Genomic DNA, 22,495 nt, shown 5'->3' with positions numbered 1-22,495 from the left:
CTAGAGCCGGCCCCCTGCTCCCCGGAGTGGGGGGACGGAGGGGGAGGGGATGGGATGGGCAGGGTGCTGAGGTCTCCAGTTCTGAGCCCAGCTCTTGTAATCCCCCAGCTCCTCCGGCGGAAACCACCAGCCCATCTCCTTCTCCGCGCTTTCCACAGAGTCACTGCCGTGGATAATGTTCCTGCCGATTTGGATGCAGAAGTCCCCACAGATGGTGCCGCGCTTGGAGTCCAGAGGATTGGTCTCCCGGAGTATCACCCGAGTATCACCCGACCTGTCTTCACCACATTCAGCCCCTCCCAGACCGTGGCAACCACAGGCCCCGACTGCATGTACTTCACCAGGCCGGCAAAGAATGGACGGTCCTTCAGGTCAATGTAGTGTTCCTTGAGAAGGTCTTTGGAACAGCAACGAGGCAGAACCCCTTTTGCTCAAAACGTTTGATGATCCCTCCCACGAGGCTGCGCTGGACCCCATCAGGCTTGATGACAATGAAGGTGCATTCGCTGTTGGCCACGGTCCCCTCCAGATGCTTGAGCTGCAACTCCATATAAACTGCTTTTTAACAATATACCCCTGAGCCTCATTCCATGTTTTGGTTTGAGTGTGCCTGGTCTGCAAACTGTATTTTTGGTGTGTGTGCACAACACACTTTACTAATTACTACTTAAGTGATTTGCCAGTTTCACTACTATTATTTCTTAACTTTTTTTTTTTAAAGATTTTATTTTTATGTAATCTATACATCTGACCTGGAGCTCGAACTTAAAACTCCAAGATCAAGACTTGCATGCTAGGGGCACCTGGGTGGCTCAGTCGGTTAAGTGTCCGACTTCAGCTCAGGTCATGATCTCACGGTTCGTGGGTTCCAGCCCTGAGTCAGGCTCTGTGCTGACAGCCAGCTCAGAGCCTGGAGCCTGCTTCAGATTCTGTGTCTCCCTCTCTCTCTGCCCCTCCCCTGCTCACGCTCTCTCTCTCTCTCAGAAATAAATAAAACATTTTAAAAAAAAAAAAAAGACTTGCAAGCTCTACCAATAGCCAGGCACCCCTCCTGTCTCACTTTTTGACTGCAGTTTATTATTCGGTTTAGACATTGCAAATATTTTTCTATTTATCATCTATTAACTTTGCAAACAGTGTCTTCTGTTGAGCAAAAATGCTTAGTACTGATGTGATTGAATTATTTGTGTCTAATTTTTATAATTATAAAAAATCAACTTTATCGAGGTTTAATTTACATTCAATAAAAATGCACCCATTGTAGGCATACAGTTCTAGGTGTTTCGACAAATGTATATACCCACGGAACTGTCACCAGGGCCAAGGTATACCACTTGTCCATCATCTGAGAAAATTCCTTCTGCTTCTTCACCAGTCAATCCCCGTTCACACTCCTGGCCCCAAACAACTGCTGATGGAATCATAATCTTTTTTCAAATTAATTTGTTTATTTTGAGGGAGAGAGACAGAGAGAACATGAGCAGGAGAAGGCAGAGAGAGGGAGAGAGAGAATCCCAAGTAGGTTCTGTGCTGTCAGCGTGGAGCCTGATGTGGGGCACCATCTCACGAACCGTGAGATCATGACCTGAGCTGAAACCAAGAGTCGAACACTTAACCTACCGAGCCACCCAGGCGCCCCCAAAATGTGCTCTTTGAAGTCTGGCTTCTTTTCCCTCATATATGTGTGGTTCATTCTCATTTATTACTGAGTTGTGTTCCACTGTATGGATATACCATAATTTGTTTATCTATTCAGCTGTTGATAGACATTTGAGTTGTTTCCAGTCTTTGGTTATGAATAAAGCTGGTGTGAACAGCTATGTACATGTATCTATGTCTCTGCATAGATATATATTTTCATTTTCCTTGGTTGCCCCTAGGAGTGCAATTGCTGGATCATATACTAAGTACATGGTTAACTTTATAAGAAACTACTCAAGTACTTTACACAGTGGTTAGATCACTTCACATTCCCGCAAACAACATTGCTCCAAACACATTATCATCATTAATTCTAGCCATTCTGTGAGTCCATACTGGTATCTTATTCTAGGCTTTTGCCTTCAAGACATTTGCCCAAATATCTTGCCCAAATGGACATTTGCCCAAACCCTAAACTACAGAGTTTGGAGAAAGAGGGCATGAAATACAACAGAAAGTCAATGTTCTCACAGGCTAAACAAGCTAAGCAGAGCCCAGATGTGGTCTCCAAATACAATTTTTCATGAAATGATACTGTGGCTCCTTCGGGAAGTGCTTTCTAGATCTAAGACAGGAAATGTCTCTCCTCAGGTCAATATCTGTGGCAATGTGTGAAACAAAATAGACAATGTGCACCGATGGCAACTATGCACATGTCAAGATGCTCAGCATCATTGGTCATCAGAGAAATGTATGTAAAAACCACTGTATCCGTTTGGATAGGCAAGGTTCTGCTACAATGAAAGCAGAGCCCTCCGCCAGTTGGGAGTTGACAGCAACTATCAATCGCTTACTCACCGCAGAGAAAGCTACAAAGAATGTCACATCTCTTGGGGAAAAAAATGGATGATCTCCAAAACTATTACTTTTCTTGAGCATATCAGAGAACCGAGGTCACAAGGCAACCTGACTTCTAAAGAGGAACGAGTTCCTGCAAGGAGAGAGAGGGCGAACACCACCCGCTTCGCTTCGGCAGAACATGGCTAAAAATGGCAGCCACCATACCAGCGGTGGAGAAAGAAGCAAGTCAAGTTGTGGCAGCATGGCAACATGTGGGCTACCGTGTCAGCATAGCTGGGATTCCCAGATAACAAGGGGTGGTCACACATACGCACCAGCTCCTTCCCACGGGTCTGTTGTGAGAAAAACTGGGGGCAGGGCAGCCAGCTGAAGGGGGGGACTTCTTGCTGACGCCAGAGTGCAGGAGGAGGCTGGTGGCAGCCAGGAGATGAGTAGAAGGCCTCCACTCCTTCCCCAGAAGTAGCAAAAGCAACCGCCTTCAAAGCCAAAGCTTTATGCTTGTGAGAGAGGAGAATAAAACCCTTCCCTCCCAGGGCCCAGGTAAAGATCTCCGGCTCTTACCTCGGGGCAAAGAGAAAGGTCCTTTGTCTTTTTTCTGTGCTCACTCAGGAACTTAGCTGACCTGACTGGGCACCAGGTCTTGGAAGTTACCAATTACCATGGCATTGGAAACGAGTTCTGCTATTCCAGGAGGCGTTACAGTAGCTAGCTGCACTCACTTTAACTACCGCGCTGGGAAAATGAGGTTAAATATACACGGTTTCTTCTCCCTCCTTCCAGAAGCAGCAGATTGTTCCCTTTGTAGCTCCTGGTGAGTTCTGAGGGCACCTGCAGCCAGAGTCCTCGTACGACATTATTTTGAGTGTTGTATACGGTAAATACTCATTTAGATTTACTCACACACTTTCGATTTCTGGTGCTCTTGTTCCCTTCCTGAATTTCTGTGTTTCCGCATGGGATTATTTTTCTGTGCCTGAAGAATTTGCTTAAGGGTGTTCTTTTTCTCAGTTTTTATGTGTACGGGTTTAGTTTGCTAATGTTGTACTTAGAATTATTGTGTTTATGTTCATGGCTGAGATTTGTAACTTTCCTTTCCTACACCGATTTACCATGTGTCAGAATGAAGATAATATTAGACACATAAAATGGGTTGGAGAGTTTCTTCTCTTAGCGATTCTCCAAAAGGATAGTAAAGCCTGTTGTACATTTTTTTTTTTTTTTTAAGTAAACTCTACACCCGACGTAGGGCTGGACCTCACAACCCCAAGATCAAGAGTCATATGTTCTGGGCGCCTGGGTGGCTCAGTCGGCTAAGCGTCTGACTTCTGGGTGGCTTAGTTGGTTGAGTATCAGACTTCAGCTCAGGTCATGATCTCATAGTCATGAGTTTGAGCCCCAACATAGGGCTTGCTGCTGTCAGCGCAAAGCCTGCTTCAGATCCTCTGTTTCCCTCTCCTGCCCCTCCCCAATTTGTGCTTTCTCAAAACTAAATAAACATTAAAAAAAAATTAAACTCACATAATGTCATATGTCAATTGTATCTCAACAAAGCTCAAAAAAGAATTGTAAAGTAACTAATTAAAAAGTCTATTGGTTACAAATTGAAATGGTAACATTTCAGACACCCTGGGTTAAATGTTATCAAAATGAATTTCACTTCTTTTTACTTTTTTTCTTTTTTTAAATATAGCTACTAGAGGGGCACCTGGGTGGCTCAGTTGGTTAAGCATCCAACTTTGGCTCAGGTCATGATCTCGCTGCTCATGGGTTTGAGCCCCATATTGAGCTCTGTGCTAACAAGCTCAGAGCCTGGAGCCTGCTTCAGATTCTATGTCTACCTCTCTCTCTGCCCCTCCCCTGCTCTCTCTCTTTTTCTCAAAAATAAATATTTTTTAAAAACATTTTTAAAATGTAGCTACTAGAAAATTTCAAATTACATGTATGACTCGTATTTGTGGCTCACAGTGTATATTTATGGGACAGAGATATTTCAGCTTTTGGAGATTTTATTTTTAAGCCCCAACATGGGGCTCAAACCCACAACCCCAAGATCCAGAGCCAGCCGGGCACCCCCAATTCAGCTTTTTAAAGAGTTGTGTATAGTATTCTTATATGTATTTTGATCTCTTCCACATCAATAATTGTTCCCTTCCTCATTCTCAGTTTTAGAAATCTTTCTTTTTATCACACTTGCCAAAAGTTTATCTGTGTTTATTGGTCTTTTCCTAAAACCAGCTTTCTTGCTGGGCCTAACTATGAGTTTATAGAAAATACAGGAGACAGAGGGATGTGTGAACACATTAGAGAGAAAATCTGCAAAAACCAGAACATTCTCTCTTACACAACAATCTGGATTCTTCAGCAAATAAATGTCAGGAAAAAGAAAGAAAGGAGGAACCTAAAGATATTAAGAAACAGACTAATGTAATGCTTAGATGTGCTTGGGTTCCTGACTTAAGTAAATCATCTATTAAAAATGTAAAAGAGGGGAACCTGGGTGGTTCAGTTGGTTGAGCGTCTCACTCTTGATTTTGTTTCTTTCTTTCTTTTTTTTTAATGTTTTATTTATTTCTAGGAGAGAGAGAGAGACAGCGTGAGCAGGGGAGGGTCAGAGAGAGAGGGAGTCACAGACTGAAACAGGCTCCAGGCTCTGAGCTGGCAGTCTGCACAGGGCCCGACGCGGGGCTCGAACCCACGAACCGCGAGATCATGACCCAAGCGAAAGTCGGACGCTTAACCAACTAAGCCACCCAGGCGCCCCTCACTCTTGATTTCGGCTCAGGTCCTGGTCCCACAGTTGTGGGATCAAGCCCTGTGTCGGGCTCCATGCTCAGCTTGGGATTCTCTTTTTCTCCCAAATAAATTAAAATTTGTTTCAAAAAAATTTTTTTAAATAAAGAAACATTTAAAACATTAGAGAAAATTGGAAAAATTTTTTTGCTGTTTTTTTTTAATGTTTTTATTTCTTTCTGAGAGAGAGAGACAGTGTTAGCAGGCGAGGGTCAGAGAGAGAAACATAATCTGAAACAGTCTCCAGGCTCTGAGGGCTCAAACCCACGAACCGTGAGATCATGACCTGAGCCGAAGTTGGATGCTCACCTGACTGAGCCACCCAGGCGCCCCGAGAAAATTAGGAAAATTTGAATGCTGAGTGGATATTTGATTACACTAAGGAATGATGTTTGGTTTTAGGTATAGAAGTGATAGGTGATTATGTTAAAAAAAGAGTCACTCTCTTTTTGAAATATATATTCAAATCTTTATAGGTGAGAAGTTATGTCTGGGATTTGCTTCAAAGTAATCCAGTGATGGTGGTGATGGTGGGTGGCTGGAGGTGGGGGGAATATAGATGAAATGAGGTTGACCCTGAGTTGGTAATTGTTGAGGTTGGATGATGATTACATGTAGGATTATTATACCAATCTCTCTACTTTGTGATAGACAGTAGTTGAAAGTATTCCATTATAAATCATGTAAAAGAAAAAACAGGTCCTGGGGAGCCTGGCTGGCTCAGTCGGTGCAGCATGTGACTCTTTTTTAAAAATTTGTGTGTGTGTGTGTGTGTGTGTGTGTCTTTATTTTGTTTTGAGAGAGAGAGAGACAGAATCCGAAGCAGGCTCCAGGCTCTGAGCTGTGAGCACAGAGCCGGGACACAGGGCTTCAAGTCACAGACCGTGAGCTCATGACCCGAGCTGAAGTCAGATGCCCAACCGACTGAGCCACCCAGGTGCCCCTGGAGCATGTGACTCTTGATCTCAGGGTGATGAATTTGAGCCCCACGTTGGGCATAAAGCCTGCTTTAAAAAAATACTAATTAGAAAATGTTTTTTAAAAATAGGTCCAAATTATACTAATCGAGTTTACTGCTTGGTTTCCTGGCTCATTGATTTGCGCTTTGATCTTTAAAAAATTCCTTCTCTCTTTGGTTCTATTTTACTGCATTTACACTAGGTTACTTCAGTACTGTTTCATGTAGTCTTCCATTTTCCTTGTTTTCTAATAAAAGCACGTAGGTTATAACTACTCCTCTGAGAAGCACTCAGCCACATAGCACAGGTTCCCATGTGGAAGCAGAGAGTGTTCTCGCATTCATTTCTGAACAGGCTGTGATTTTAGGTTAGAACTGGTTATATGTTAGTGGCAGAGGAAAATCAAGGTAACGAGAGGTTTAAGACCGTAAGTACTAACAGCAAGGCCAGAGGACTGGGAGGAAGCAATGTGAATTTTTTACTGCCTGCTTCCTGTGATGCTTCTGCCTACGCCCAGAGCCTCTCTTGACCTAACATTCTAGTTCCAGAACCCTGCTCTGTTCCAGGCCGCCCGCGCCTTCCGCCTCAAGAGCGCCACAATGAAACTGAAGGAGGGCTCGTTTCTGTGGTACCTCTATCTGGACAAGCTATACTGCCTGTTATCCGTGAGGAACGTGAAGATCTTGGTGGAATATTTTCACCTTCTTGACGTGCATCGCAACAACACCTTGAATGGTCAGTGCTTTCAGCCACGTCCCCTCTGAGATATTACCTGGTTTGTAACTGATGTGCAGGAACACTTGTGGAGCCGGGAACTGCCTGAATAGCAGAGCCATAACTTACCCTCTCGATGGAGCAGGGAGGAATCGCCTACTGAGACTTGAGGCTGGGGGCAGTTGAGTGAGGGGGAGAAGGTTGCCGGCTGGGAGGTGAAATCCTGGCGCCAGCTCCTTGGTGGTGTGCAGAAGGTATCATCATGCTCTGTAAGTGTCATTTTCCTCATCCATAAAGGGGCTTCTGGTGATAAAGCCCATCTCATGCTTGGGGCAAAAAAAAAAAAAAAAAAAGAAATGAGATAATATATGGAAAATGGTAAGAACTTAGTGTTTGTTATTGTTGTAATTATTCCTGGGGCTGAGCCCCATTCAGGCATTAACCCTTGAGACCCCCTGACAAGATCCCTCATCTGTCTAATGGAAGGTTTGAATCAATAATCTGCAGGATCCCTAATTCCTGGTACTTGAGAGTGACTGCGAAGTGCTGATGATCTCGACCCTGCCTTTGAATGCATGAACTAATAGTAGACCAATTAAAATACTTTAAGTTTGCTTTGTTTTGTTTTGTTCTTAAGGACCAGGTATAAATAAAGTATCCTAACCATTCATCATGAGCTGAAGGAAATAAATGCTGTTTGTGAATAAGGTGTTTTCTCTGTAAAGATCTGTAAGAGTTTATACAATCTTTAAAACATGCTTAAAAGACATCCTTCATTTTCTCATAAGTTCATGTCTCAGTTTTTCTCTAATACAGAGGTATACACAGTAGGCCACCAAATCCCTGCACTAACCCAGACCTAGATAAGGCAAGTGTAGGGCACCTCGCTGTAAACAGAAAAGCTGGGACTGAAATCCAGGGCTTTCTGATCCCAAAGCCTAGGCTTGCTCGTAGTCTCACCAGAATGTTTGCTGAGAAGTCTGATCTCCCTAGTAACTCAATCACTCCCTGATGACGCAATGCCCGAGAGATCAAATCATCCTCCTATCTTCTGGTCACCAAGGGACTGGATAGTGAGCTGAAAGAGTGAACACACAGCCTTTTTGCCTTCCAGGGAGGCAGGGACATAAGGCTTTGGAGGCTTGAGTGAGCCAGAGCCAGCTGCCTTTTTTTTTTTTTTAATGTTTTCTATTTATTTATTTATTTTTGAGAGCGCACATGTGAGGAAGGGTCAGAGAGAGAGAGAGAGAGAGAGAGAGAGAGAGAAAGAGGAGGAGACTCAGAATCCAAGCAGGTTCCAGGCTCCCAGCTGTCAGCACAGAGCCTGACGCAGGGCTCGAACCCACGAACTATGAGATCATGACCTGAGCCAAAGTTGGAGGCTCAACTGACGGAGCCACCCAGGTGCCCCGAGCCGATTGCTTGAAAAACACTATTTGTTAAGTAGCTACTATGCCCCACACTAAAACACTGCTCCAGGAGCAACTATACAAAAATCGCTGTGTATACACACGGTGTGCTATTCCCACATGTTCATACCTGGTGGGGTGTGGGGAGATAATATCAAGAGACCATCAGATTCTTCTCAAATCATGACAATGTGAGGGCGCCTGGGTGGCTCAGTCGTCAGGAGTCTGACTCTTGGTTTTGGCTCAAGTCATGATCTTGCGGTTTACGAGTTTGAGCCCCACCTCAGGCTCCACGCTGCTGGTGCGGAGCCTCCTGGGAGTCTCTCTCTCTCCCCGTCCTGTGTACTTCCTCAAAATAAACTATTAAAAAATTGCTTAAAAAAATCATGACATTGTGATGACTGGTTCACTATGCTCTTAGCTTGCTTCAGCTGGGACTCCAAACTACGCAGATGTTTTATGTATTTATTAGAACCGTATTTTATGCAACAGATCATTTCCATAATCACTGGGTAAAGGGATGTCACCTAGTCACAAAGTTACATTTCAAAATCTCTGAGTACCACGGGGGATTTGCATATACACTCTGTAAGCCACGTGCTGTTATATAAATGTGTCCCCATGTTGGTTTCTTCCATCTTCTCCTCCCTGAGACAGATGACTAGTGAGCAGAATTTCTGGGAAAAACCATTTCTGCTTTCTTAAATTACATTATTTTTTCTCTGTATGTGATTGAACACATGTGTATTAACTAATCTGTAGAAGATATGGCATCACTGTGGAAAGAGCATGGCAGTGGTTCAGTGGGTTAAATGTCTGACTCTGATCTCCGCTCAGGTCATAATCTCACAGTTCATGAGATCGAGCCATGTATCAAGCTCTGCACTGACAGCTCAGAGCCTGCTTGGGATTCTCTCTCCCTCTTCCTCTCCCCCACTCATGCGTGCATGCTCGTTCTCACTCTCAAAATAAATAAACTTTAAAAAAATGTAAATTCAGTCCAACACCAGATTTCTTGAATCAGAATCTGTATTTTTACAAGATTCTCAAGTGAATGGTATGCTCATTACAGTTAGGGAAGTACTGAAATAGACTAGTTACTATCTGAGGCTTATTATAAAAGAGTGTGATACCACTTTCCCTGTAGGGTCGTCAGGCTTTGATGAAATGTGGCATTTAAAGCACCTAGAACCTAATGTGTTCAATGATTTCTCTTTCCCCCATAGCCAAATGCATTTGCTTTATATAAGCATGAGGAATACTGACATTTTTTTTTTCTTGAGAGAGAGAGAGAATGCATGTGTGAACGGGGCGGGGGGCAGAGGGGGAGAGAGAGAGAGAGAGAGAGAATCTTAAGCAGTCTCCATACTCAGTGTGGAGCCCGATCCAGGGCTCGATCCCATCCCCGAGATCATGACCTGAGCCAAAATCAAAAGTCAGGCACTTAACTGACTGGGCCACCCATGCTCCCTGGTAACTTTATAACAAGGATTTTTAAATTTCTCATTTTAATGACCTCAAGTGAAAGACCCATGCGAGATGTCAGCTTCCCCAAGAAAGTATCCTAGGTTCCCAGTGAGAATTAACCTCATCCACGTAGGAAGAATACTCCACGCCTTTTACTGGTTATGGACCCACACCTGAGACACTCAGTCGAGCACATGGGCTGAGGTGGAGAATCAAGCCCGATCTACTATCTCATTCTCCACAAATCTGGCCATGGTGCTTTGGCACCCAGCTCAAGGGCAATTAGGGTTTGAGGGACTGTGCAGGGAGCAGTGACGGAGCCAGAAACAGTGTCCTCGTGACTCTCCTCATGTCAGCAAGCTTCCAACAATTGCTACCGTTTCTGTGGCTCCCCCTGGTTTAGCATGTGGAACAGTTTCAGAGCAACCCGTCTCCACATCTCCCCACCTTAACAGATGTGCTGTTTTACCACTTTCTTCATCACGTGACGAACTGGAAACGGCCACAGATCATGATCGTGTTTAACATGCTGGACTGGAATGCGATGGGCGAGATCGGTTTTGACCAGTTCTACATGTTGGTCTGCATACTGCTGGCCCAACAGGTGAGGAACAAGTCAGGATCTTGGGCAGAGGACGCGGAGCTTGGCGGCCGCTGCCATCTTGCTGAAGGTGAACTTGTGATGAGCTAAGACTGCATCAGGATTTGCCTTCCTTTCACTCCAGGAAGAGAAAAATGTGGAGAGAACTAGTTTTGGTTCCTGAACTGTCCGCTTATAAAACCGAGAAATTCCCGAGTTAGCCAGCCTCCCCCGCCTGCTGTCCCTGCCCATCTTTAGCCCGCCCACAGCCTCTTTCTGAAGGTAGATCTCACCCTCTCGCTTCCCTCCTTGGCATGCCCATCCTTGCCCTTCTTTACGAGTCACCAGCAATCCCAAGTGCCCCACTCTCTCAATGATCCCTTTTCTCAGAACTTTCTGAAGGCGATGAAAGGGATATGAGAAACGCTCTTCTCTGGGTTCCCACCTTACCTTACAAATACTTCCAGTGTGCTTTTATCTCTTCCCAGTAGGGAAGGAAACTTCGGTGTTCATCATCTTAACACCTTGTCGTGATGTTTCCGAGTGGATTTTCCCTAGAAATGCCTTCTAGTGTCAAGGGTTCTATCTAGCAGCATTGATCATACAGGTGGCTTAAGTTCGCCTGAAAGCAGATGCTGAAGCAGGACTTGCTGCTGTGACCCCAGAAGGCTTTCAACCCTGAGCTGCTAAGATGTCGCCTTTCGGTTTTTTCGTTTTTAAGTAGGCTTCACCCGCAGCACTGAGCCCAATGCGGGCTTGAACTCATGATCTTAAGATCAAGACCTGAGCTGAGATTAAGGGTCAGACGCTTAACTGAGTCACCCAGGTGCCCCTTTGCCTTTTGCTTTTAGTTCTCCAGGAAATGGGTAAGTGAATATACTAGTCTTAATGCAGCCAAGTTTAGAAAGTAGCACCAACAATGCTGTTTATTTTATTACGTTTTTTGTCTCAACAGAACCACTTGGAAGAGCAATTTATCTTCCGCCATTCCCGGCCTGTTTTTGAGCTGCTGGATCTGGACGGGCAGCTGAGAATCGGCCCAGAAAACTTCCACATGTACAACTTTCTCTTCAATATTAGCAAACAGGAACTCAAAGAGCTCTACCACGACTTTGACATCACAGGTGACCGTGTAAGCGCAGATTCCCTAGGTGGGACCTGGCAGCCTCTCTGCCCAAAGGCAAAGACAATGTCCTGCTACCGATAATAGACACGGTGGGGAGGCGGACGGGGAAATCCCGTTGGAGCACGTCGTAGCCCTGGGATCAGAGAGAAACCCAAAGAGATATGTAGGCCTGTGAAGAGAGAGGACCGAACAAGTGTTTTAGGAGAGAGATGCAAAATTACAGAAGGTTAGAGAAGATTTTGTTTAGAAGTTCAGAGAAGTAAATCTATAATGGCCGGAGGTGACATTGGGGAAAGGGCTTATAGAGTTAAGTACTATGGTGGGAGCACATGAGCAAACTCCTAAGAGAAAACAAGAGTGGTAAAGACCCAGAATTCTGCCTCTTTAAAGAGGGAGTCTATGTCGGGGAAGTGAGTGGGGGCTAAGGTGGAAAGAGATGGATCAGACTATGTAGAAGCTCAGATGCCAGCCTCAAGTGTCTGGACGAGATGCAGAAGTAGGAAAGTGACCCACGGTTCCTTTAGAGTCTAAAACACACTCTCTGTTCCCCGGCTCCTAGATGACAATCAGACTGTAATTATGTCCTAATTACTGAGCCTCTTCAAGTTTCCAAGTTTTTAAATGAGAAATGATTAAAATCCTGCAGTCATCTGAAACAGAGTATCAAATCCTTCCTGAAATAATTTTTCTTTCTTTCCCCCAACAAAAGCGTCTTAATTACAAGGAATTTAAGCTGTTTACTATCTTCACCATGGACAAATACCAGGAGAGGCAGAAAGCAGAGAAAGAGGAAGAGAAAAAGAAAAAGAAAGGGAAAAAGGCTCCGCTCACAAGGAAAATGGCATCTCAAGTTAATGTGAGCCCCAGTCTTCTTTGAATAAATAAATGGATCTGAAAGTAGAATATAAGTAATTGCAGCCGTTAACATGCCTAAAAATAAATGTAGAAGATCGAAGTGGATTATCTTGACACTGACTTTTACACATGAAAGGTTCAAATAAGTGCTCTTCGATCAGCAAGTTGATACTTTAATAACTTCTTGACCTCACAATAATGTAACGTGAAGTAACCACTTTGTGGACCTGTCTCAGTTCTATTGCTGCTTTTCAGATCAACACTGCTCCTGTGCTCCCTGTATATCCAAGTAATTTCAAACACTGGCTGGAGCTAAGCAGCTGAAAGACAATATGCTCTTCCAAGTGTTTGTAACTTGTCCAATACTCTCAGAATCATTTCGATTCTCTCAATCCTTATGCTAAAATCACCCGGATGCAAGACACTTCAAATTGGCAGTTGGCAAAGTGCCTCTACCTGTAAGGAAAAGACTTTTTTTTTTTTAAATTTCTGAGAGACAGAGACACAGCATAAGCAGGGGAGGGTCAGAGAGAGAGGGAGACAGAGAATCTGAAACAAGCTCCAGGCTCTGAGGCGGCTGTCAGCACAGAGCCCGACACGGGGCTCGAACCCACGAACCGTGAGATCATGACCTGAGCCGAAGTTGGACGCTTAACCAACTGAGCCACCTAGGCGGCCCACAAGAATTTTATTTTTATTTATTTTTGAGAAGGAGTGTGAGTGGGGAAAGGGCAGAGAGAACGGGGAACAGAGGATCCTAAGCGGGGTCCATGCTGACAGCAGAGAGCCCGATGCGGGGCTCAAACTCACGAACCGTGAGATCGTGATCTGAGCCACAGTCTGACACTTAATCGACTGAGCCATCCAGGTGCCCCGAGGGGAAAGAATTTTAGAGGAAGCTAAGCAAAAGTGAAATCATTTCTCTTCCATAAGTCCGTAGCTCTCACGTATTTTCACTTGCCTCATGCCGAAGACAAAGACTAGAAAAGGCCAAATCAACTGTGGCAACACCCGCCGAAATGAGGTCACCTACATGAACACCCTTCACAGAGCCAGAGAACGGAAATCACAACAGTTACTCCAAAGGAGGTTATCAGCCACACTCCTCTTTTTTCCTTTTCTGTAAATAAAAGTCCTAAATCACAGCATTTGAGAGTTGGAGGTGGACACAGATATATTTGCTGATTTGTTCAATTAATAAGAAAAGACCATTTAAAAAGTATAATCTTAAAAACTGTGAAAAGGGGCCCCTGAGTGGCTCAGTCAGTTAAATGTCAGAGTCCTCATGATTTCACAGTCGTTTGGGACTCTGCGTTGGGTATGGAGCCTGCTTGAAATTCTCCCTCTGCCCCTGCCCAGCTTATGCTCTCTCTGTAATTAACAAACAAATACGCAAGCAAACAAATAGGCGCCTGAGTGGTCAGTCGGTTAAGCAACTGAGTTTTGTTTTTTTTTAATGTTTATTTATTTTTGAGAGAGGATGAGCAGGGGAGGGGCAAAGACCGAGACAGAGGATCTGAAGTGGGCTCCTCACCAACAGGGGAGAGCCCAGTGCGGGGCTCAAACTCACAAACTGCGAGATCATAACTGGAGCTGAAGTCAGACGCTTAACTGACGGAGCCACCCAGGTGCCCCAAGCAACCGACTTTGGGTTATCAGCTCCAGTCATGGTTTCAGTTTGTGGGATTGAGCCTGGCGTCAGGATCTGCACTGTGTGGAGCCTGCTTGGGATTCTCTTTTCCTTTCTCTCTGCCCCGCCCCTGCTCATGCATGTACATGCTCTCTCTCTAAAAGTAAACAAACTTAAAACAAAAGTCATAAAATAAGAGTGATTTTTTCCCCACATCAATGGGAAAAAGAATGATGAAAATCATTCAATAAGTAGAATCAGGAAAAGTGGGATTAACTACCTACCTACCCCAAAACAAGGAAACAAACAAATCTGGGCTACTACTCTATTCCTTGCACCAAAAAAATTCCAGATAATGAAACCACAAAACATATTAAAAACATGAGAAAAAAAAATTTTATAATCCAGGTGGGTAAGACTTTTTGAAGTAAAGAAGAAAACCCAGAAGCCATACAGCACAAGACTGATAGATCCAACCAAGGAAAACTTAAAATATGTGCAAGGTAAATAACACAAAACCAGAAACAAATGGTAATACATGATAGAGAATGACTAATTTCCTTAATATTTACAAACTAAGAGGATAAAGAATAAAATGCACCAGAAATATGAGCAAACAATTTGCAGGGAGAAAAAAAAGGCCTAATCTCTAGAGTAAAATGCTAAACTTCAAAGCACATATACAAAGTAGGACCACAGGACACAGATAATTCGCTGAGATTGTCAAAGGTCAAAATGCTGGTTAGGGTATATAGGAAAATAAGAGCAGTCACATTGCTATAGTGTTAAACTGGTAAAATCTATTTGGAAGGCAATTGTACTTCTACTCTCTAAACGTACAGACTCTGATCTAGCAATTCTCTCTTCAGGAGTGCATTCTATAGACGGACATAGACACCAAGATAGAACTATCAGAGAAGAACATTTCACAGCAGCGTGGTTTACGGTAGCAAGATTGCAAATAGCCATACTGACCAAAATTAAGTCTGGTACCCCAGATGACAGATACTGGTGTAGCCATGAGAAGGATGATGCAGATCCAAGATTCATCATTTTAAAGAGAAATCAAAGTGCACAATACTATATGTATTTATGAGAAAAAAAAAGGTAGCGTGGGTGAATATATTCTAGGCAGAACAGTGGTTCTCATGGTGTGAACCATGACCAGCAGCGACAGCACCTGGGAATGTTCAGAAAACCAAACTACTGTGGCCCACTCAGCCCTGCTAACATGGAACCCCCAAGAGAAAAGTCCAGCCATTTATGTTTCAATATGCCGTCTAGGTAATTCTGATGCATGTTCACACTGAGGAACTGCTGGCTAGAGTATCTTCAAAGATAACCCAGAAAAGTGGTAAGAGTTGTTATATCCAGGGAGTAGAGAGACTTTACTTTGGTATGTTTGGATCCCCCCAATGCATATTTATCGCCTATTTTAAATATAAAATTATTGGGGGACTTGGTGTTAGGGTGCCTGCCTGGGTGGCTCATTTGGTTAAGCGTCTGGCTCAGGTCATGATCTCATGGTTTGTGGGTTCGAGCTCTGTGTTGGGCTCTGTGCTGACAGCTCAGAGCCTGAAGCTGGCATGGGATTCTGTGTCTTCCTCTCTCTCTGCCCCTCCCATGGTCATGCTCTCTCTCTCTCTCTCAAAAATAAGCATTAAAAAACAATCGGGGCGCCTGGGTGGCTTAGTCGGTTAAGCGTCTGACTTTCACTTAGGTCATGATCTCACGGTTCGTGGGTTTGAGCCCCGCTTCGGGCTCTGTGCTGACTGCCAGTTCAGAGCCTGGAGCCTGTTTCAGAGTCTGTGTCTCCCTCTCTCTCTGACCCTCCCCTGCTCACGCTGTCTCACTCTCTCCTAAAAATGAATAAAACATTAAAAAAAACAATAAATAAATGAATGAATGAATGAATATCAAAACCTGCCGCTTTGACCCAAAACGGATAAGAAATGAACTGTTTCCAGAAAAGTTCTGATTTACAGCATGACTCAAAAATAGCCAACACCCGCCCCCCCACAAAAAAGCCAACAGCAGCTGGGGAGCCTGGCTGGCTCAGTCAATTGAGCGTCTGACTCCTGATTTCGGCTCAGGTTATGAGCTCATGGTCATGGAATCAAGCCCCAAGTCAGGCTCCATAGCTCTGCACGGAGCATGAAGGCTGCTTAAGATTCCCTCTCTCTTCGCCCCTCTCCCCTACTCCCACTCTAGCTCTAAAAAAGAAAAAAAACAAAAAACAAAAAACAAAAAAGAACACAACAGCCTATTTCAGACCAAGATTTCAACCTGAAAGATAAAGCATATCTATAAATGACTATATATGGTTTGGCATAGCAGAGCCTAAGTCTGGTGATAATGAACTTGTTATTTATTGAGGTAAGGTTTTCAAAAGAAGAAAATCCTATTTAGAGGTTTTATTAGATAGAGGCAGATTACCCTTCTGTAGAGAATAACAAAAACCCAGAATAAAAGCCAAGACAAAGAGGAAAATTGAACATTTTTTTTTAAAAAAGCACAAAAACCCTACATACTAAAATTGTACACATCAAGTATTGGTCCAATCTTATATCAATCTATTTACATTAAACAGCACCATGGTTTTCTCATCCAGGTTATTAAACATGCCCAGAAAATTGTTACGCAAAGTATATTTTCCTTTAAAACAAAATAAATTCTTAAGTGAGCTCAATTTCTAAACAAACAAAAAAACTTCTTACCAACCATAGATTATTGATATCACCCAATTTAACTTAAAAAAATAGGTTTGAACACTTTTCCAGTTGTCAAACTTTGAGAGATGTTGCTATTAGTCAATGTGGCCCACAAATGACAAAGAAACTCTTTGATGACAGGGGCGTTATATTCAAATGCCCTCAAACCTCCACCTTCAAATATAAAAATACTCCTTCAGAATGAACGCTGCTATCGTCTCTTGAATTTAGATTCGATTATCAGCAATCCTAAATTAAATGTAGCCACAATCTTTAAAATGATTGCATAAAGAAAGGGAAGTAGTTAAAGCTCTCAGAAACAGGATAAGTTACAATGACAGATATTATATCTAATCAGGCTATAAGAAGTTTAATACCATTTTAAACTTTACATTTAAACTAATTAGCATGTTGCCATTAGCATTTCATGTTGCCATTAAAATTAATAATAGTGCTTCTCATCCAAATAGGTGTGGAGGTCTGATCATTTCTCAACGGAGAGCAGTCTATGCACCTTCCTGCCTCTACTTTGCCATCTCACTGAGGCTCAGGGCTACAGCGATTATGGGATAGCCCCCTTCTCATTTCTGGAACTAACTTAAAAAAGGCTCAAATTAAATATAATCCTTGGTAGCTTTATTCCAGTCATATACGAGAGAATCAGGCGCTCTTATCAGATTTTTTAGTCTTCTCATCTAATCTGCAGATGGTTCTTAATTGGACTCTTTGCTAGGAAAGATGAGAGGAAAACTGTCATCCACCACAAGTAGAGGTAACTGGAAAGCACTAACATATAAAGCAATATATCATAATTTGGTCTCACTGCTGATGTTTAAGTGATGCCCTGTCCGTAAACATACTAGTAAATTAGGAGTTGAAATTTTCTCTTAAAGACTGAAAATAGGCACAATTCTCCCAGGCACAGATACAATGGGTTTTCTGTATACCCTTCCTGCAGACTGCGGGAGAAGAGAGAATTTACTTTATAATCTTATAGTGGGGAAGCTTGCCCTGGATTCCTTGCATTCTCTGGCCCTGTGCATCTGGGGGCACATGCTGCAAAGTCCCAAGCAGAATAGGTAGATGAGCTGAAGGTATTACATAGTAGTGACCTTCTGGGCCTGGATATAAAAACAGCTTCGTCATAGAGACATTTCAAACTATCTGTGCAGAAAATGGACAAGTGACTTTTCAACTGAGTATCAGCTGAAAATCAGAGATCTGACCGCACTGACTAAATTATTGCCTAGTGTTCCAGAAGGGTGCCCGCCAGCAATGTGTCGGAAGGCACCAAAATTTAGTGTGAATGTAAATAAGGAGCTCAAGATATGGGGATGGGGAAAGCAATGCTAAAACACAATTTGCCAGTCTCTACTCCTTTACGGCTAAATACTAATTGAGCAAAGAATTACGACCAGAATAGAAGTGAACCTTGAATACTGCTCTTTTCAGTTTCCATTTTAAAAAGCTCAAGTTTTATAACTGTTATTGACGATTTCTGGAATTTTTTTTTTTTTATTCTGTATTCACAAGGTGCTTGGTGCTGTTTTCTTCATGGACATAACATTCTATTTACAGTCCAAATTGTTTAAATATAGTCATTACATTGTTGTTGGGTATTTTAAAATAAACGGTCATCTATTTTTTAACTGCCTTTCAAATTAGGAACTGTAATTACATGAGTCTCAAAGCCTGGCTTTTTGTGTTTTATTAATTATTTTTGTTGGGCTCCATCACAGATGGAATTTTTCACTGGTAATTCCTCAGAACTAAATCCATTCATACGGAATTCAGAGCAGTGAAAATAAATTTCACGCCATAGGGTAGGAAATGACAACAACCGTAATAAAAAGGGGCGGGAGGGATCTGCGGACCAGCCAGTAGGACCAATCAGTTCTCAACTGGTGTTGGGGTTTGCGAAGGCTGGCTCATTATAACCTGTACGACATAGTCCTTTGGGATCTTCAGCTCCTCCAACTTCATTCTGTCGGTGAGAGGTCTGCCAGAGAAGAACCACCGCTGGCTACTCGGCTCCACTCCTTCTGCCGCACGCAGCCTCCTCTTCATGTGGTACACGGTGTCCGTGCTGCGGACCACAAGTTTGAGGTCTTTGCCTGTGGAGAGGCGCAAACGGAGCTGACATTCATAGCCAGAATTAGGCGGTGGCTCGGGAATATCCAGAGTCTCTATGTCGCTCTTTTCCTCGATCATGTTGATGGGTGGGGCCAAGCAATAGACAGGAAGCTGATACCTGTTTCCCAGTTCATCATAGCACTCTGTAAGTGCACCTTCAGGAAGAGAAGATAGGAATACGAGAGTCAGCTCAATGAATGCATTTTTATTTGCACCTTGCAAAATGCTCAAGCCTCTTGCTAGCCTGCCACGGGAGAGAGGACAAAATATATACGGCCAATCACTGCCAGCTGCTCATCAATGATCATCATCAAGGGCCACGACCAATTATTTGGTCTTAACCTCACCTTTACCTTAACCAGGAACCTCGCTTCTTACCCTCATGTTTTCTAAGTCATTTCATACCTAATTCACACTTTCATTAAAAGATAAAGGAAAAGAGGGGTGCCTGGGTTGTGCAGTCGCTTAAGCGTCCGACTCTTGATTTCAGCTCAAGTCATGATTTCATGATTCGTGAGACGGAGCCCTGCATCAGGCTCCCTGCTGATGGCTCCCTGCCTGGGATTCTCCCTCTCCCCTTCTTCTGCTCGTGCTCACTTTCTCACTCTCAAAATAAATAAACTTGAAAAAAAAAAAAAGCACAGAGAATTCAAATTTACTAATATTATTAATGTTTGGACCAAGTTAAGGGGACCTTCAACTTGTGCTGGGATATCTTTTAAAGAAATGAATCCGTGACCTTCACAACCACAGAAAGCAAAAAACAGATCTCTAAGCCCAATTCACCCCAACACAGTATTTGAGAGCAGTTTCCTAAATACTTAGCCAAAAGCCCTTTGCCAAAGACACCACAAACTGGAGACAACAAGCTTACCAGCTGCTCTGGCTCCTGGCTTATAGATGAACCTCATTTGCACAATCACCACAAAAATGACTGAGGGGTTTTATTTAGCCCCAAGTAGTCAATCTGTTACAGAGAAGCTATGGGTTAAAAAGGAAGAACAAAAGGGGTATAAAGTTTATAACCAGATAGCTCAGGGGAGAGAAAAAAATCATTTCTGGTTTAAAAGAAGGTATTAATGGCTGATTTCTTTGTAAAGCATAAATTGCATTATAATTACCAGGACTTCCCCTGGGAAGCTTGAAAGCATACTTAATGAATGTTTTCTTCCAAGGTTATTCATATCACGTCCTTTGTTCAAACTGGAATATTAACATCAGCTGATTATCAATTTGGATAAAAAATAAAAACATCTACCATATTCAAAACACTCACACAGGCTAATAAGCATGGGGTCGGGACACCGAGAAATACTTACTAATGAACAAATGAGTTGATGAACTGAACTTTGTGGTCACTATCAATGGGCTGAAAATATAAGGCATCCAAAATGAGACTGGAACAGACACCAGTCCACCATGGCTTCTGTTTTTTCAATTACACGAAAGGCGCTGGGGTGAGAATTCAGTCACCAAGCACGACACACGTGACTCTCCCCTTTCCTCTGTCTAAAGATCTCATTCAGCCGGTGCTGTTCGCTAGTTAATGCGAACGCTAGGACACTGCTGAAATGGGCAGACCTCAAGCACGGTTATGATCACCAGCAGTTCCCTCACTAGTAACCATCATGCAGCAGTACCATGCTATTTATAAATAATGGAATAGTCGCTTGTGCAGACTCAACTATTTATATAGCCTAGTCCTGAGGCAAAGAAATTTACTAGTGTCTTCCGGATGGGCTGGCCACCAGGAGAACTCGGAAGGAGGACGTGGAGAGTTCACGGAAGACCCATCATGTCATCATGTCCATTAAGGAAACACCTGAGACCTATCCCACTGTACGGGGGGGAGGGGGTGTCAGTACAGTCAGCCTACGTACAAGAGCGTATCTACAGAATTGTTCTGCCAGAAACCTATTCTTTTAGAGAAGCACCATTCCACATCATTACCTTTGAAACCTAGAGGCCAAGATGAAACTCCCAGCCTTGCTATTAACTAGCTGTGCCACCTTGAGCAATATTCCTTAACCTGAACTACCCTTCTCATTCAGCAGAATGAGGCAGGAAAAAATGTCTAAAGTGGATTCCAGGTCCGCATATGCTGCTTCGTCACCAGTGCCACGACCAGATGTGAAATGGCAGGCCTGAGAACAAACGCAGTCAGTGGCAGGCAGAACCACGTCCACACTGAAAGACGGCTCACATTTTCAGCCTCTTTAGAAAAGGCTAGAGATGTCATAGCAGCTTTGGCACTGTGCCACAGCAGGAGTGCATGCCGATCTCAAAACATACAATCCAACAGGCACTCTGGCTCTTTTTACATCTGAAGCCCCTACGCAATGGAAAGCAATCTTCTCGGTTGTTTCTTAAAACTAATTTCAGGGGTGCTTGAGTGGAACAGTCAGTTGAGCATCCAATTCTTGGTCTCGGCTCAGGTCATGATCTCACACTTTGTGAGTTTGAGTCCCAAAACAAGCTATGCGCTGATTGCATGGAGCCTGCTTGGGATTCTGTCCCTCCTCTCTGCCCCTCCTCTGCTTGTGTGCGTTCTTCTCTAAGTAAATAAACTTAAACAAATAATTTTAAAAAAAAACAATTGACATCTTCTGCCAATTCATTCACTCACTCCCCCCACCACCCTTTTTAAGACAATGCCATAAAGAAAGAGATTTTATTTATTTATGCATTTTTTTTTTTTTTAAGTACACTCTACCCTCAATGTGGGACTCAGATTCATGGTCCTGAGATCAAGAGTCACATGCTTTACCGACTGAGCCAGCCAGCTGCCCCTGGAAAGCAGTCTTTTCCCTTCTTCCCTTCAGCCCAGCAAATCAGGAATTCAGTTATCAGATCTTAAATGGGTGAGAATAAAACTTCCAGGGAAGAGAGGCCAGTAGATGGCCTAGCTTCTTGTTCCAGCTCAGGTGGCGCTCATGTCTATGATGCTGGAAATAAGCTATCCAGACCTTGTATTGCTTAGCTCCCATATTTTAATATTCTGGGAAAGGTAACTTGCATTTCATTAATGTAAAGTTTTCTGGTTTATTTACTCTTTTCCTCACTTCTGTCAAATTATAAACTGGGTTATAAACATGCTCTAAATAACTAAACGGGGGAAGTCAGATGTGATTTTGTTACATTTTCAGCCATAGTTTTATGGGTTACTTTCTCCCCAAAGTAAGTATCTGGGATCGTGAGGTATCAATGAAAACAATCGTTGCTGACAATGGAATATGGCCCACCGCTGAAAATTACGCCAGAGTTACCTACTCGGAACAGAATGCTTTCTGTGTAGGCCCAGACTTTTGGACAGTATACTCCCAGTCCTCCCCTGTTTATCAGCCCTGGATCTACACTAAAGACAAACTGCTCTAAGAGTGACCTCTAACACACAGCCATGGTAGGACTTCACAAGGGCCACCAGGAAAGAAGCTTCTCAGTCCGTGGAGTTGTTGCAGGAAGGTTTCCTGAGCACCTGGGAGAGTGCAAGGCTTATCACTGGCCCTAGGGAGAAAAGGTTACACAAGACAGCCAACGCTGCCCTCGATCCCCAGAAACTTCTAACTGAGGTAAACAGATGCAGCACACCCCACAGAGATTTTAAGTATAAACTGGCCCA

At 43.4% G+C, this 22,495-nt stretch overlaps 2 protein-coding genes and 1 pseudogene across 7 annotated transcripts in view; 1 reads left to right on the top strand and 2 right to left on the bottom strand.

Moving 5' to 3' along the window:
- LOC144226024 (nucleoside diphosphate kinase A pseudogene) lies at nucleotides 1-550 on the bottom strand (annotated as a pseudogene).
- Nucleotides 551-6,828: 6,278 nt separating this feature from the next.
- EFCAB9 (EF-hand calcium binding domain 9) lies at nucleotides 6,829-12,507 on the top strand. Its single transcript, XM_077757135.1, has 4 exons — nucleotides 6,829-6,986; nucleotides 10,297-10,445; nucleotides 11,377-11,553; nucleotides 12,257-12,507. Exons 1-4 carry the CDS (start codon nucleotides 6,851-6,853, stop codon nucleotides 12,422-12,424), a joined length of 630 nt encoding a protein of 209 aa, XP_077613261.1. The 5' UTR covers nucleotides 6,829-6,850; the 3' UTR covers nucleotides 12,425-12,507.
- A 4,011-nt stretch (nucleotides 12,508-16,518) lies between these two features.
- UBTD2 (ubiquitin domain containing 2) overlaps nucleotides 16,519-22,495 on the bottom strand; it is a 56,094-nt gene continuing 50,117 nt past the window's right edge. For 5 of the 6 annotated variants that reach the window (XM_077757319.1, XM_077757320.1, XM_077757318.1 and 2 more), the window contains one exon: nucleotides 16,519-19,031. In XM_077757319.1, the coding sequence (XP_077613445.1) occupies nucleotides 18,634-19,031 (398 nt within the window). In that variant the 3' untranslated portion in view covers nucleotides 16,519-18,633. Of the gene's footprint in view, nucleotides 19,032-19,750; nucleotides 19,858-22,495 lie in introns of all 6 variants that reach the window. The other variant, XM_077757324.1, reaches the window with a different exon arrangement.

This window comes from Crocuta crocuta, unplaced genomic scaffold, assembly GCF_008692635.1.
Source record: "Crocuta crocuta isolate KB4526 unplaced genomic scaffold, BGI_CrCroc_1.0 scaffold131, whole genome shotgun sequence".
NCBI lineage: Eukaryota > Metazoa > Chordata > Mammalia > Carnivora > Hyaenidae > Crocuta > Crocuta crocuta.
Note: the sequence above shows the minus strand (reverse complement) of the source record. Positions and strands in the feature narration are given on the sequence as shown.